Source organism: Magnolia sinica, chromosome 2, assembly GCF_029962835.1.
Source record: "Magnolia sinica isolate HGM2019 chromosome 2, MsV1, whole genome shotgun sequence".
Taxonomy (NCBI): Eukaryota; Viridiplantae; Streptophyta; class Magnoliopsida; order Magnoliales; family Magnoliaceae; genus Magnolia; species Magnolia sinica.
The window spans coordinates 136,209,330-136,224,756 of NC_080574.1; the positions used below are offsets into that span (position 1 = coordinate 136,209,330).

General features: G+C 40.6%; 1 protein-coding gene across 1 annotated transcript; it reads right to left on the minus strand.

Moving 5' to 3' along the window:
• Positions 1-639: 639 nt before the first annotated feature.
• Positions 640-14,721, minus strand: LOC131237807 (nuclear poly(A) polymerase 1-like). Its single transcript, XM_058235806.1, has 12 exons — positions 13,917-14,721; positions 13,318-13,395; positions 13,118-13,225; positions 9,756-9,818; positions 9,495-9,656; positions 8,020-8,133; positions 7,865-7,927; positions 7,176-7,505; positions 6,748-6,912; positions 2,677-3,666; positions 2,047-2,117; positions 640-853 (listed from the first exon to the last, which is right to left on the minus strand). The coding sequence occupies exons 1-12, from the start codon at positions 14,034-14,036 to the stop codon at positions 808-810; spliced, it is 2,310 nt and encodes a 769-aa protein (XP_058091789.1). The 5' UTR covers positions 14,037-14,721; the 3' UTR covers positions 640-807.
• Between the last annotated feature and the right edge of the window lie 706 nt (positions 14,722-15,427).

A 15,427-nucleotide genomic window follows, 5' to 3' on the forward strand; every position in this document is an offset into this window, starting at 1 on the left:
CCAGATTTTCTTTTTCGAAAAAGGTCAGACTTACTTAACCTGATGGATGGATTAGATGTTGCACGAATGTGCCTTGCCGGCACGTGTGCTGCACGCGTGCTGTGCCAAGCTCTTTATTTCGTAAGCATGCCTTTTTCAGATAATTAGCAATTGTGAGGTATTTTAAAACTCAACCTTGTATGGCCCACGCATGAATTTTCTAAAAAAAATTCATTTTTATTTTGGCAGAAGGCTGTGCATTGTTTCCAACCTTAAGAAGTGAAAGCTGAGATATTACTCGTGTGTTTCATATTTGCACACGTACCCACGTGGGATGTGTACGGCTCAACACGCATGGAATTAGCTAACCTTCAAAGAGAAATGGAAACTGCCTCTCACAATATCACAAAAATAAATAAATAAAATGCATCAGCAAGATAGGCCCAAAATAAATAGTGTTTTGCATATGCTCAAAGCCCAAAATCAAGCTCTTGCCACCGTTGATTATAAGATGTATCAAAAGAGAGACTTATGAGCTAACTTCTAATTTATTTATAAAAAAAAATTGAAAAAATAAATAAATAAAAAAATTCCTTATTACAATAAAAGGTGTTTGGGTGTAGCAATTGCAAAAGGGGGAAAAACACAACTCAAAAGGTATCCACAGATCATCTCCTCATTCTCTTTAGTATTACAAAGAATCCATCTTTCATGGGCAATTTAGGGGAAATTAGAGGAAGAAGCAAGCAAAGATAACAAAGGTTACATTATATAGGATAAACGAAAATAAGCAGGTTTCTGCCTTTGCCCATGCTTCGACAATTATCTTTATGTGCTTGTCCCGGTTGTTTTCGCCATGGAAGTTAGACTCAACCTGAAAAGAAGTAATTGCCAAACAAAAGAGTATATACATCGAAGAGAGATATAACCCAAAAGGCTATTCTTGTGAAGAGAATTTCACATGCTGAATGTGGCATGACACATGGAAGGACATCTTTCTGGGAGCCCCACCAAGATCACACCCTCTCAAATGCTCATGAGATTGGAATATCAGTCAAATTGTATTTCAACCGTCCGTTTCACCATGCATGTGTAAGCCATTTATTGTACAGCAGGTGCAACCCACCCGATGAAAAGGTTGGCCTGATTTTATGCCACGGAGTGCTATGGAGTGGCCCCAGGATCTCACGCATGTATACGATACTAGCACAAGGTTTAAAATGGAAGTGCTAGATAATGCATCATTCACAAGCGATATTGATATTGTCACGCATCGACCCGTACCAAGCTGTTTTGGGCCAATATACCCATATCGTTCATGGGGCAATACAGGTACATATCAGGCGATATGTACCAGTTTCGGGCGATACTTTAAACCTCATACTCGCATGGCATGCATTGCAATCATCTTCACATGGATGTCTTTAGCAAGGCTCTGCATAATACATAAGAAAAATGAGGGATAGTACTTATCAGGCTTTCAGTTTGTCCAATAGGGAACTCTTGCTGTATTTCTTTCTGACAGTAATTATACCTTCTACTGGTTGCATGAGAATCCTTGCTATATTTTCTTTCTCAACAGTTTATCTGTTGGCCACAAGGTATTCTGTAATGGTAACAATGGCCGTAACAGCCACCACCATTACCATTACGATACAGGTCATAAAGGCCATTACAGTCTTCTTCTTCTTCTTTTTCTTTTCTTGAAAGGGGGGGAAAAAAAAAACTTTACCAGCCCCATTACGGGTCGTTTTTTTCTGTTACGGCCGTTACAACCCCATAACGCATAACGGTTGCCACCATTACCTTTACGTAACGGTCGTTATGGCACGCCATGGTTGGCCACCCATTTGAAAGGTTTAGGATTTTAAGTTTTTAACATCTTGGAGATTTTTCCTGCATTGGATTAATACCAGTGAGGCCCATAACATCAACGGTTTGAATCTCAGAACAAGGCCCACTTTTACAAACTGAAAGCCAGTACGAGTACTGATGGATCTCTCAGAACAAGCAATGTATAATACCTAATATGAACTATACCCCAATACCAAATGAGTCATGATTTACCTGATAAGGGGCTTTCGCTGAGAGACGGAAGCAGGTGGGCCATTAGGTAATGGAACAGGCAGCTCAGGAGGCTTTGTTCAAAAGAGAAACAGACTGTTAGTTCCTTTTCAATATGTACAGTGCCAATGGTTTGAGCATAAAATACTAACTGATGGAAGGAGAATAAAGGCTATAATCATATTCTTTCTTTTAGGAGGTAAGGCTATAATCATAATCCAGTCCATCTTTCTTCCAGTCTGAAGCCCCCATCCAAACCACAGGCCCAAGTCCATACAAATGGGACCACGGTTCGATGGATCCCAGTTTTTGGACAATGCCCCAAAATTCTCCATGATGAGACAATTCTAACCCTTCGATTGGGGCCTGAGAATGGATGGTGAAGGAAAAAACATGGCAATGGTCAACATCCAATGAAAAGGGGCCTCTGGGAGATCTTTGGAGCATTATCCATCCCAAGGATCCTTACATATTCTTGGATCAATGTAAGTCCTTGTAATAGCATAAAGCAATTAAAGATAATATGATCAGTAAAAGACAACAAATAAAAATAAATAAATAAAATAAAATAAAATTGGTGCTTGGTAAAGAGAGATTATCCATATGAAGATCACAAGGTTTAGAAGCCCAGACCTCGAGTTCCTCTAATCCTGCTCCATTTTGGAAATGACTGGCCTGCAAGCCTACAACCTTCCCTTCAACTGCATTCGCTGTCGAGGATGCAGTGGAGCCCCCATTTGAGTCCCCACCAGAATCTCTAACCTGATAAGCTGATCCATATTCTTCAAGCTCGTCAAGTTCCTCAGGGAAAGCGGTGTGGTCGATTGTCTGAGTAGAAGTTAGTTTCTCGATAGCAATCTCTTCCGCTTCTTTAGAGCATGAAATTGCAATGCCAGAGGATCTAATGGGAATAGGGTTACAGCTTCGATCCCCCTCACCACAAGCAGCTGCAGCACAACACTTTTCATTCACCGGGTTGCTTTCTGGATTATCTTCAACCCATTTTCTCTTCCTTGTTTCATCTGACCCATCAATATTCTTAATGCTGCCCTCTGCTTCTTTAGAGCATGAACTGGTTGCACCAGAAGGGCTAATAGGTGGGCCATATCTTTCAGATCCATCAGCTCCAACACTGCCAGAAGCAATTGCGAGAATACTCTTCTCACTCGTGAAGCTACTATCCACATTAATCCCAATGGGCTCTCTCTTTCTTGCTTCATCTGCTACATCTGCATCTTTATCGCTGCCCGCTGCTACACATGATTTATGTGCTTGAACCACGTTAGAGACCTTTGGTTTTAAAGCTAATCTGCCATTCAAGTGTGAAACCTTAGTGGGGCGAGATGGCCGGACCCCACCAGGGAAAACAAAATTGGGAATGTTCCTACGTTTTATATGGGACACCTGGATCTCCATCCCAGGTTTCCACAGTGTGTAAGCACCAACGGATTGTTTAAACTCTTCAACCGTTAACCTTATATCGAATTGTTCCCCTTCATTTACAGGTACACCTTGCTTTCGCTGCAGACCCATGAAAAAACAGCAGTGGAATGGCCTTGATTTGTCTGAGAAATCACCTGGGTGCGGGTGACACTGAAGCATGTTGAATGTGTACTTCTCTATCTGGGTCAGATTCAAGACACATGAATCAGAAATAGAGCTAATGAAATCAACCAAACAAACCAATTGTAGAATGAAGAGGAGAAATATCTCATTGCCACCCAAGGATATCCATAGTATCCTGGGGTATTTATCTGTTCATCCGTTTGAAAAGGGATTTTTATGAAATGCACCCCTTTTTTGTATGCATAATTTAGATAGAACCACCCAAAAAAAAAAAAAATCGTTAGATATAGCACACATGTTTCGAGGGATCTCTTTATTTTACCACTTTCCATCAAATCCAAGTCATGTCCATCAGCTATTTCTGAAAATTGACAAAAATACCCTAAAACCAGTCATATCTTTGCATATATTGCTGGAAGGAATCACTGTCCACCATCTTGGCACAGTCATCACTATCCTCCTACTCTTGAACAGTCTAGATCGCTTTCCTCCATCTTGGAACAATCCGGATCGCTGTCCATGAACTTTAGAAACAGTCAAAAATAGCCATCCACCTACTTTTGAATGGTCCGAATTGTTAACCACCTAATGTTTAACAGTCTAGATCGCTGCCCACCATTTTGGGACAGTCTGGATCACTCTCATGTACTTTGAATGATTCATATCAATGTCCACAGTTACCACTTCCTAGGAGCATTTTCATCATTTTCAGAAATGGGCTAACAGCCATTACTTAAATTTGACGAGAAGTGGTAAAATTAAGCAACCCCTCAATACGTGGGTGGTTACATCTAAAGAAAAATTTTGGGGGTGATTGTCTAACTAGGCCAAAAAATGGGTGGCATATGATGAAAATCACATTTAAAAAATGAAAAAGTACCCTTGGGTTCTCAGTTTCTACAAGCAGGCCCCATAGTTCAGTGAACCAGACCATAAAATTAATGGGCCCCACTGCAGATGGACCATGCCCCAAAATATCTGAGATTTCAAGATCTTAACTGCCTATTTGCAGAGCCAGCCTAAGGGATAGGATTGTCCCAACAATGAGATGGTTGAAGCAAGGTCCATCAGGGCCTAGTGGTTGGAATGGGCCCAGTGGCCCGGCCCTGTACGGCCAAGGCTTGGGCCCATAAACTTTGAAATCTAGGCCGGCCTTCTGGGCCAAAGCCACTGATGATTTGCACAGACCGGTCTGTTGCCCTGGTCCAATCAAGTGGGTCACTGTCCTACAAAAGAATGGACAATTTGACAATCACAAGCAGTCCCATTCAACGTACGTGGTGTAAAAGCGCTCTCGGATCCAGGGTCATGTTTCTATGATCAAAATAGTTTATAGAGCCTTGCTAAACCCACACATGCGTGCAATAAAGCTCATCGCCACGCCCAAAGCTGCAGGGCTATTTTGCCGATTTCCTTAGAGAAAGTTGTCTGACAGCCATAGGCATTCTCTACCTACTCACCTGTGTCAGCATGCTAGGTCCCAGATCCAATCCATTTATTAGAATGGGACCGCTCATTAATGAGCTGGACCAAGAATTAGGTTGATCCATTGGTTAGGTGGCTACAGTTTGCAAAACAAATGCATGGCTCAAAACAACTTGGCTGATGTTTTCCAACCCATCCACCTGCTTCCATATGTTGTAAAAATCATTATCGCATCATAAATGGTAATATGGGGTAGAATTGTATCAAATCAAAAATCGTATTGTAAATCATAATATTTTTTTGTGATTTTCTTTAAAAATTTGAAAATATATGAAAATATAAATAAATTTAAAAAATTAAAAAATTAAAACTAATCAATCATCCTTTTGCCATCAATATGCACCAAGTAATACTATGTCATGATAGTGTTAAAGGATTCTTATTTTTCCTTCTTATTTTTTTATTTTTCAAGAAATTTCCCTTAAAAAACATTACAAGGATCCTTTAACAATTTATGTTCTTGTTACCTTTCTTGAATGTAGAATCACGTTGAAAATCAGCATTTGATTTTGTAGACCAACGAAAAAATATCTTGATTTCTATCCATCATTCCACAATACATATGAGTCCCATCATTCCACAATACATATGAGTCGTCATGATTGTAACCATCCAGAAAAAACAATCCAAATAAATCCATCAAGTTGGTGTTTCAACCAATTACGAAGAAAGATATCACACACACACAAGTCATCATGATTGTAACCATCCAGAAAAACAATCCAAATAAATCCATCAAGTTGGTGTTTCGACCAATTACGAAGAAAGATATCACACACACACACACACACACACACACACACACACACACACACACACAAATAACGGCTCTCTAATTTAACGTTGAAAAGTATATATCATTTAATCTCTTATAAAGTAAAAAATAAAATAATTTACCATTACTAAACGATTCTTTTTTTAATCATTTTTTAATAAACAATTCTCAAAGCTCCCACCAATTTAAAAAATCATAAAATGAAAGGCAGGTGAAGCTTAAAATAGAAGAGAACAAGTACAATTTGAATCAGTAATCGGGATTTGAATTGTAGATCATAGGATTGAAATCATAGAATCGTGGGATTCATATAAAAAGGGATTCAAGGTGGGATTCATATCATTTTGTTTAAGATTCAACTCAAATTGTTAATCGTAGCAGTTTGACAACAATGCTGCCTTCAATATTGGGGCCCATGCTGAGGGGACCAGATTTACAATTAGGAAAACATGTATAAGGCAGTACCAACCTGATGGCTGGATTGGATCTTGCACCTATGTGCCATGCTGGCAATATATGCGTGGCATGTAACATTCGCTTTATTGCACATGCATGTGCACTTTGCAAAGCTCCCATCTAATATGATGGGACTCATCATGGATGGAGGGGATAGCGCCCAATGTTAGATCATGTCACTTTTCCTTACAGGGCCAGGGCATAGAGGATTAGGGCCAGAACAGCCGGACAGGGCCAACCCCAGCCCAGCCCTAGCCCTAGCCCTAGCCCTAGCCCACCCATTGCCGCCCCTTGTGGGCCCATCTAATCAACAGCGAGGTCACAAATCATTGGCACAGCTTACACAAACTAAGTACTCAAGAATGCTATATATCCATTGATCCAGGATCATATAATTCTTAAATGAGTAGAAATCCTTTCACCTTCAATGTCAGTTGGCGGAGCCGAGATTCAACCCAGCCTTTCCATTTCCTCAGGTCATCATCGTTTTCTGCAGTGATGTCAATCTCCAGATAGTTCTTGTATGCATCGAAGAAAGGGTAGGGCTCGAAAAGGGTATTCCAATCAGCCTTGTTTATCTCCATTGCCTACGGGAGAAATTAAGAGGTATACATAAACAAAAGAAGGTAAAGGGAAAAGGAAAATGTTAGTACTATTCTAATATCAGAAGCAGAAAAAAGAAAAGAGTGTGTAAAAAGAAAAAGGTTAAAATAAAAAGATTTTTCTTTAGTTGAGAAGGACCAGTAGCTGTTTTCATCAAGAGAGAGTAATGTAAAGTGGGAAATGAGAATAATGAAAAAACCAGACAGTACGTCCACAGTGAAACCACTTGGAAGCTATACAAACGCACCTCACATATTTCATTTCCACGCTGGAACTCTTCAGTCATTACACGCAAAGTACTTGATGAGACGTTGTAGCTAGAGTTCATACAAGGATACGCAGGTGTGATTATGGGCATTTGATGGAGTCTGTCACGAAAATTTCTTCTTGGATCCCAAATAGGAAGTCCCAAGGAACCCTCTTCAATAGGACATAGCATCACCGGATTTGGCCAGCGCCATTGGGTGAAAACCCGAAAAAAACGAGATACCAACATACTAGGCAATGCATTTGGGTATAGCTGACATATACGAGCAACAAGCAATGCCCAGTTTATACCACCAAGAAAGCCTGAAACCTGATCATGACAGAGAATGTACCAAATAAGTAGAGAAGGGAGAGAGAGAGAGAGAGAGAGAGAGAGAGTGTGTGTGTGTGTGTGTGTGTGTGTGAATAGAAATCCCTAGGAAATCAGTGGCAGCAAGGATCAATTTCCGCAAATTGATATTCAACTTGTGTTGACTGAAAGTTGAAACAAGCAGAATTGTTGTTTTGGCCAGAAAACCTGAAATTGATATTTAGTGCAGTTCAGTTTCATTTCCTTCACTCACCCAAATGCTTGGTGAGTTCAAAGAGAAGCAACCCCAGTGGCACAGCCAAATCAACTTTAAGGACTCCAGTGTGCAACCTAAACTTCATATTTAGAGAGATTCTTACATTTGAATAAACGCCACGCCGTTTTGCCCAAAACCTCATGCATCTCAAGGTTGTGCGGAAATTCTGGGTCAGATGCAAACAAAAACAATCAGGACCTGCAAGCTTAAAGGCACAAAAATGCGTGTGCAGGAATGTTAAGAAGGGAATGTCACAACCTGAATATTTGGGACCAACCGCAAAATTTGATCTGTAACTCTGCAGCCATTGAGACTACGGACAGTTTGTTCATCAGCGTTCTGAAGTATCGAGTCTTGTGAAATATCCAAATCCTGCAACACCAATAGATACTCTTTGCATGCAATTTGAAAAGTATTAACAATATCCACTAATCAATGCAAAAACGATGTTTAATAATGAAAGCATAATAGTCGATGGGAGATCGTAGTTATGGAATAAGCATAAACGATTCCTAATTCAGAAAGGGATTTATATTCTCTACTTCCAAAAAAAAAAAATCTCTACTTCCATGGGCTTCATGTGTTGATCTGCAAAAGTCCAGATGTGGCATGCCAAAGCATGCATATTACACCACCGTAACTCCTTCAGGTTATTTTGAATTTTCAGTAACATTCTTCCATATTATCATATAACAAGAAAGGCTTGTTATTTGATTAGTTGCCCTTGGATTTAACAGGGCTCAACGTTTGAATCATTTTATGCAAATTCTATTTTCTCATGCCGTCTCTGAATTCTAATGTGGTATACAACTTATGTTTCAGAGAATATCTCCCTGTAGCATTTGCTGGAGGGTACTCCATATCAAATTCAGCTCACTCAGATTTTGTTCCCTCATCCTGTGCTTTGCGGTCTTTAAATTGATCATCTTTAAAGAGAATGACCATCCCTTAAGAATTCAGCCAACACAACGAAAAGCAACCGGCCCTGATATTCAGTCATGCACTCCAAAAGGTCCAATCAGCCAATTCAGGATAGGTTGTTTGCTAAGCCCACATGTGTGAACAGCTCTGCTCATACACATACCAATGCATGGCCGATATGGCATATTTGTACAAGATCTGAGTTTTCCATGAGATGGGCCACTTCAATCATCTGGTACAAAATCTAGGGGTGTTGACTCTCAGCTAGGCCAGAGTATATGAAACAAATAGAAGGTATAGATGATTTTTTTTCTAGCTGTGCATTTGTGTTCTATACTGTGGCAGACAATAGGAGTAATCCAGCCTGATTTTTGGGCCAAACGATCTGGACATTGTGCCACATATCGAGGAATGTTCAGATCTTGCACACACGTGCTGGCGTGTACATGAGTGGGGCTGTACACATGGGCCTAGCAAACCTCTTCAGGACAAAATGTTTTTATTATGCTCTAGTTATACAGTTAATCATCTTCATTGCAACCATAAGACACTGCCCTTTTGCTTTCTTGTCCTTGAGGATAATAATCAACATGTTCTTGGACAACTTGCTTCAATGCATGAAAAGCTCACTTAAGACAAAGCTGTCCATGTAAAAAATTTAAATACTGGACATGTACATCAAGATGTTGTGTATTGGCTCCAGATGAGGCATGGATGAGAAACTACACTACTGATTTGCAATAAAGGGCCCTCAGCCTCTCTACATGAGATTCATTCAATATAGAAGCCCACAAAAGAGAATCATTACTTACTTCAGGAATTACCCAAAGTGAGAGCTTTGCATACAAAAGATCTATGGACACCCCACTGAATTTGAACTTCATCACAGGCACATGAGCATCAGGCACCGGGTGCAACTCTGTTACTTCAGGCATCTCAGCCAACATCTGATGAAGTTCAATGAAAAAATCTTCCTGCATTTTGAAAATTTTAGTTCAGCCCAACAAGTGAACTTGTCAAGTAAATCATACCAATGTCAATGGCCATAGCAGTGAGGAACAAGATTATCTTACCTCTCTTGTGGCATGTCTAGGCCCCACACACAGCGTGTCAATATCTGCACCAGGGCCATGTACCTAGATAATAAATGGAAAAGTTACATAGTAAATGCTGTAAAAATCAATACATAACCCAATCGAATTTGTATTGACTCATTCCACATGATAAATAGGGTGGCAATCATAAATAAGTATTAACAGATAATTACGTCCAAAAGATATTACAAAAAGACACAAATGTATCTTTCGAAGGAAAAAAAAAAAAAGCTGCAGGTGTGTGTAAGTATCCATCCTGCAAACTACACGTCAGGCGTGCATGCAGGGACCTACAAAAATGTACCCATTGTAAAGAGCTCTATAAGACTCATGATTTCAACCATAAACACATCCAAACCTTGCTGCTGAATTTCATATAGAGAGCTGTCTTCCAAACAAAGGTCTCTATATGCTAATTTTGGGACCCAACATATCTCTCCCCCAAAGGGCATAGACAACCATAGTTTTCTTTTTCTTTTCTTTTTTTCTTTTTTCTTTTTTCTTTTTTCTTTTTGAAAGATGAACTTTTATTAAGAGAAGAAAGGAAAAAGAAACACCAAAAAAAAACTATACAGCACTCTAGCTCCACAGCTGGCTACCCCCAAAAAAGCCTAAAACTAAGGGGGCCAGTCCCTAAGGAGGCTCAAGACTCTGAGGAAAACCCCAGCCGACTAGATACTCAGGTCACAGAAGCAACAGTTCTTCCTCTCAAGCCAGATTGACCAGAGGGTAGCAAGGAACAAGATGTGCCATTTCTTCCTTCACAGGTTGCCTCCTTCTTCAGCATGCCACAACCGAAAGAAGCCTTCGATATCTTCCAGCATAAACCCAGGACAGACCAGCCTTTTGCATCGCCTTGTGCCAGATCTCCGCTGAATAGCAGCAATGGATGAACAGATGATTGACTGATTCTTCGTCATGGATACAACAGCTACACATCTTAGGCAAAACCATACACCTTTGATTTCTGCCAAGAAGCCAGGCGAATGCTGCCACCATAAGAGAGGCGGCATAGGACCACACTATCCCCTTATGGCTATCCACTCCCCCTGATTCAGCAGAGACCAGTTGAAAGTAGGCCTTCACTGTGAATTTGCCAGAGGACGATCGATTCCAAGAGAGAGAATCCTCTACAGCAGGACAACCGAGACAGGAGGGATGTAAATGCAATGAATTCCTCATCAGAAAGATTTCTACAGAGAAGGGGAGCCCATATACCATTCTCAGCAAGCCTGGAAACAAATCTCTCCACTGAAATCTCTTTAACAAAGCTCAAGGCAGCTAGGGAAGGGAAGGAGAGGTTAAGAGGGGATAGGCCACACTCTTCCCATAATCTAATCATATCTCCCTTCCCTAAAGAAGAAGTAAGCTCTGAGAAAACTTTCGGGAATAATTTGGCAATTCCTTTCCATAGGAAGGAAGCCCTATAAAGAGAAGAAAATTTAGTTTTCCAACCACCTGCGTCTAGCCCATACTTAGCTACAATAACAGTTCGCCAAAGATTAGAGTTTTCAAGAGCAAATCTCCAAATCCATTTACCCAGGAAAGCCTCATTGACCAAATCCAGGCATCTAATGCCAGCCCCACCCACTGAGTAAGTGGCGAATATGAAAATAACGGAAAATAGAAGATTTCAACAATCATACTCCAAAAATGCCATCTCCTGGCCAAAATCAAAGTGTCCTTCATCACTGGGGAGACATTCTTCAAGAGTGAAAGGCTATGGCTCAGTCCATGCCGCCAGAAGGGTGGAGGACGCTTAATATTGATGGAAGGTCAGTAGGTAAACCCAATCCCTCTAGGTTTGGGGAGTTCTTAATGATGATATGGTAGCATCATACTCACCTTCTTCAGTCCAGTGGGGTCAGGATCCTTGAATAGAGCCAAGCTTTTGGCTACTGCAACCAATGTGGAGATTTCAGGAGCCAACTGGGTAGCCTTTAAATGTGGAAGGTGACTCGTAACCAAGGACTGAATATTAGTTTCAGCGTATCGTATTGTTCAGCACCAATATGGGGCTGTTTTGGGAAGATACGCAGCTGTTAAAGCCTTATCATTCATGGACAAAACCAATAGTGCAATCTGTAAAGGTGTCAGAAGATAGTTTAACCATTGCCCATAATGCAACGCAGCTGTTAAAGCCTTATCATTCATGGACAAAACCAATAGTGCAATCTGTAAAGGTGTCAGAAGATAGTTTAACCATTGCCCATAATGCAATAGCTTGAGCCTCTAGGAAATGCCCTCCTCGGTAGTTTTCTTTCATTTTAAGTGAGAACTGAGAATGTATTCATGCTCAATTGAAATTATCAATAATCAGATTCATTGATAACCTAATTATACTGTCAATCACTCACTGTGTGGACCGCTTGCCTCCCTCTAGCAACACAACTGAGAAAACTTGGGCATTGCCAGGTTGCCGGTAGCAACACAGCTGAGACAAAATGACAGCCCAAGCCTGAAGTCCAAATTAGCTTGAAACTTGAACGATATGAATAAAAAAAAAAACCGACAAGATTTTAAAAAGCTCAGTCCATCTTGGGTTTGAAGATAATCAAACAATTGCATAATTTGATCATCCTATCAATCAAGTCCTGCTTTCTCACAATTTTTCTACTACTCAAAACAGTTTCTGACTGTGATCAATACAACCAAAGAAGACTGCCACCAAACTAGAAATATAAGGTAATCACTTAAACCTCTAAAGGAATAAAAATACCATTACACAAAAGATAAAAAGAAATATCAGAAGACAATACTTCATGAGAGATGCTCCAATGCTCTCAAAGCACTATAAGTTATATTGCTCCTAGTTGCATTGGGGCACTTGGACACTCCAATTCATTGAACCCGACCGTTCATTATGTCCCACACACATTTATGGGTAACCACGGCAAATCATGCCAGTCCAACAAATATTAACCATTGATCAATGGCCTTTAATATGGATATTCAAGATTGTTTACACAAAATAGGTCCAATAACAGATTTGAACCATCTATTGGTTAAGGCCTATCATGGATTGCTTATGATTATGAAGAATCACTTTCTTTAGGCAATCGCAGCCATCCCCCATCCATAGCTTGGAAAAGGGATGGTTAAAGAAAATAAAGCCAAATCAAGGATGGATTAGATCATCCAAACAGTGTGAGTTTGCATGGTAGTCCATTAAATGCGTTCTGAACTTAATAGACAGTTCAGATCCATTGACTGGACTTTCCAAGTGGATGGATTCAAAAGAGTACTATATCCATACTACATATCTTATAGTGCTTTGAGATAACTGGAGCATTTCTCATACTACATAAAAACATATAAACAACGGAGTACTATATCCATACCCCCAACCGATAAGAACCAAATGTGAATATCTTAGCATTTGCTTCTTGGACAAGCTGCTCATTGAATCCCTTCGCCCGGCCAACCTTCTTCACCCAGGTCTTCACAATCTGCAGAACTTTTCAAGGACATCAATACTTAACCATAGAAGAGGGAGGGGGGGAAGAGAGATGAAATTAAAGCTAACTTATCCAATCATGACCTGGTCTAATCTCCCAAGCACTTCTTCCCTAGCAACGGCTTCCTCCTGACTTTCATACAATCCCGCATCCGCAAGAAACTGTTTACATAAACAATTTGCTTATGATTAACCACAAAGTAAAAGTGATTAACCACAAAGTAACAGTGATTTTCAAAACAAAGAAACAAAAGAAGACAGCCCTTCCTTCATCCTATCCACTGTGACGGTAGCATGGAGAAAAGGTCACATCTCCATATTGTCCAGCAATCTGAACCATTCATCAGCAGGATTCCACCGTGGACGGGCCTCTGACAAAAAATTGCATGGATTGGGCAGATCATACACGCATCCAGTTGATGGAATTTTTTCACTCACACTCGCATTTTCCAATATACATTTCTAGCATCCAGTTGCAGGTCACCACTCAAGTTCTCAACATCATCCAATTGCAAAGAATTTCCTACAGTAGTCCATCCACTGAAAGCCTCACCAGATGAACAGTCAGGATCACCAACTATCGTGCCACATGTCAATTTCCATGTGAGGCATACATGATAGATTTCCTCAAAGATGAAAACCCAATTTAGAAAAAATAATATTGGATTTTCTAATGATCGAACCTTTTCGAGCTCTTGGGTCTTGATCACGTCAAACTCCGATGGCCCGCCTAATGAAATTGGCTCCGTGACACCAAGGTGGTGCTGCCCATTACTTCGATTAATCAACCCAGGGCTACCCATTAACAACCCCTTACCGAGCAAACAACAAAATTCAAACTTTCTGGTTTCTCGATGTATAAGTTATGATCTTGCAGAATTTTTTCACATAAAACCTAAAATTCTGTTCCCGCTCGCTCCTAATTCAAGAACGATGAATTTCAAAAGAACAAATTTAAAGAAGGAAAAATAAAGAAAATACAGTAACATGATAGAAGAGATCGAAGAACCGTAGAGAGATGACGCGAGCGTCGATCATTCGAATCATAGAAGGAATTCATTCAATTACAATGGATTTGCTGCTACAAGACATTCAAGCAGAAAATCAAAGAAAGAAAGAAACCCTAGAATTTTTCATTATTATGATTATTATCTATCAGAGATTGATATGTAAACGAATACATCTGTATTTGTTATTAGATGTCCGGGGATCCGCTCCGGTCAGACGCGATGGACGTGAGAGTTCTGGTGTCGCGACATTGCGTTTGGAGATCTCGGCAGCGGCAGCGGCAGCAGGAGCAGCGGGGAAGGGCGCCTTTGTTGCGTTGATTCTTCGGAGGAGGTGGCGTCCGGCGCGATGTACAGAAGCGCAGCTGAGAGAGAGAGGAGAAAACCCTAGAAAAAGAAGAAATTTCCAGAGAGAGGGGGAAAGGTGGAGGGATGGATGGATTTTTGTTCGGGAGCTTTACTCAGATTCGCGCGAGGAGAGATTGAGAGGAGATCTGGACCATTCATCGTGTGTTTGAAAGCCTGTCACGTAGTACAGAAAATCAGTGGGCCGCACTGGAGTACACCCACTGTCAGTTCATGGGCAGTTAGAAAATGGGGAGGGGAATAGGTGTGAAGATTGATTTTTTGGGTTAAGGGATTTTGCCCGTAGCTGTGATATGATGAGTGGCAGGATCCCCACATGTGCCGAATTTGCACGCGTGCGAAGTGGCTGGATCCCTGAATGTGGGACCTACCTTAATGTATGTGCCATCCATGCCGTCCTTCTTCTTTGAAAGTTATTTTAGGATATGATCCAAAAAATGAACAAGAACCAAATCTTAAGTGGACCACACCACAGGAAACAGTAGTGATTTAATACCTACCGTTAAAAACCTCTCAGGGTGACCGGAATGTTTATCCGGCATCCAACCTGTTTATAATGTGACAAAGCCCACAAAATTATCAGCTTGATCCAAAACTTTTGTAGCTTTCCAAAAAGTTTTTAACGGTCTATTACCACTGTTTCCTGTGGTGTGGCCCACTTGAGAGTTGAATCGGTTTTGTTTTTAAGATTATATCTTCAAATGAACTGTAAAAACGGATGGACAGCGTGGATGTAAAAAAGCCCATCACATTGGGCCCCAAGTCAGGAATTTACCTGCATATGTGGGGTAGCGGATTGGCTGGTGTACCACACATCAGCT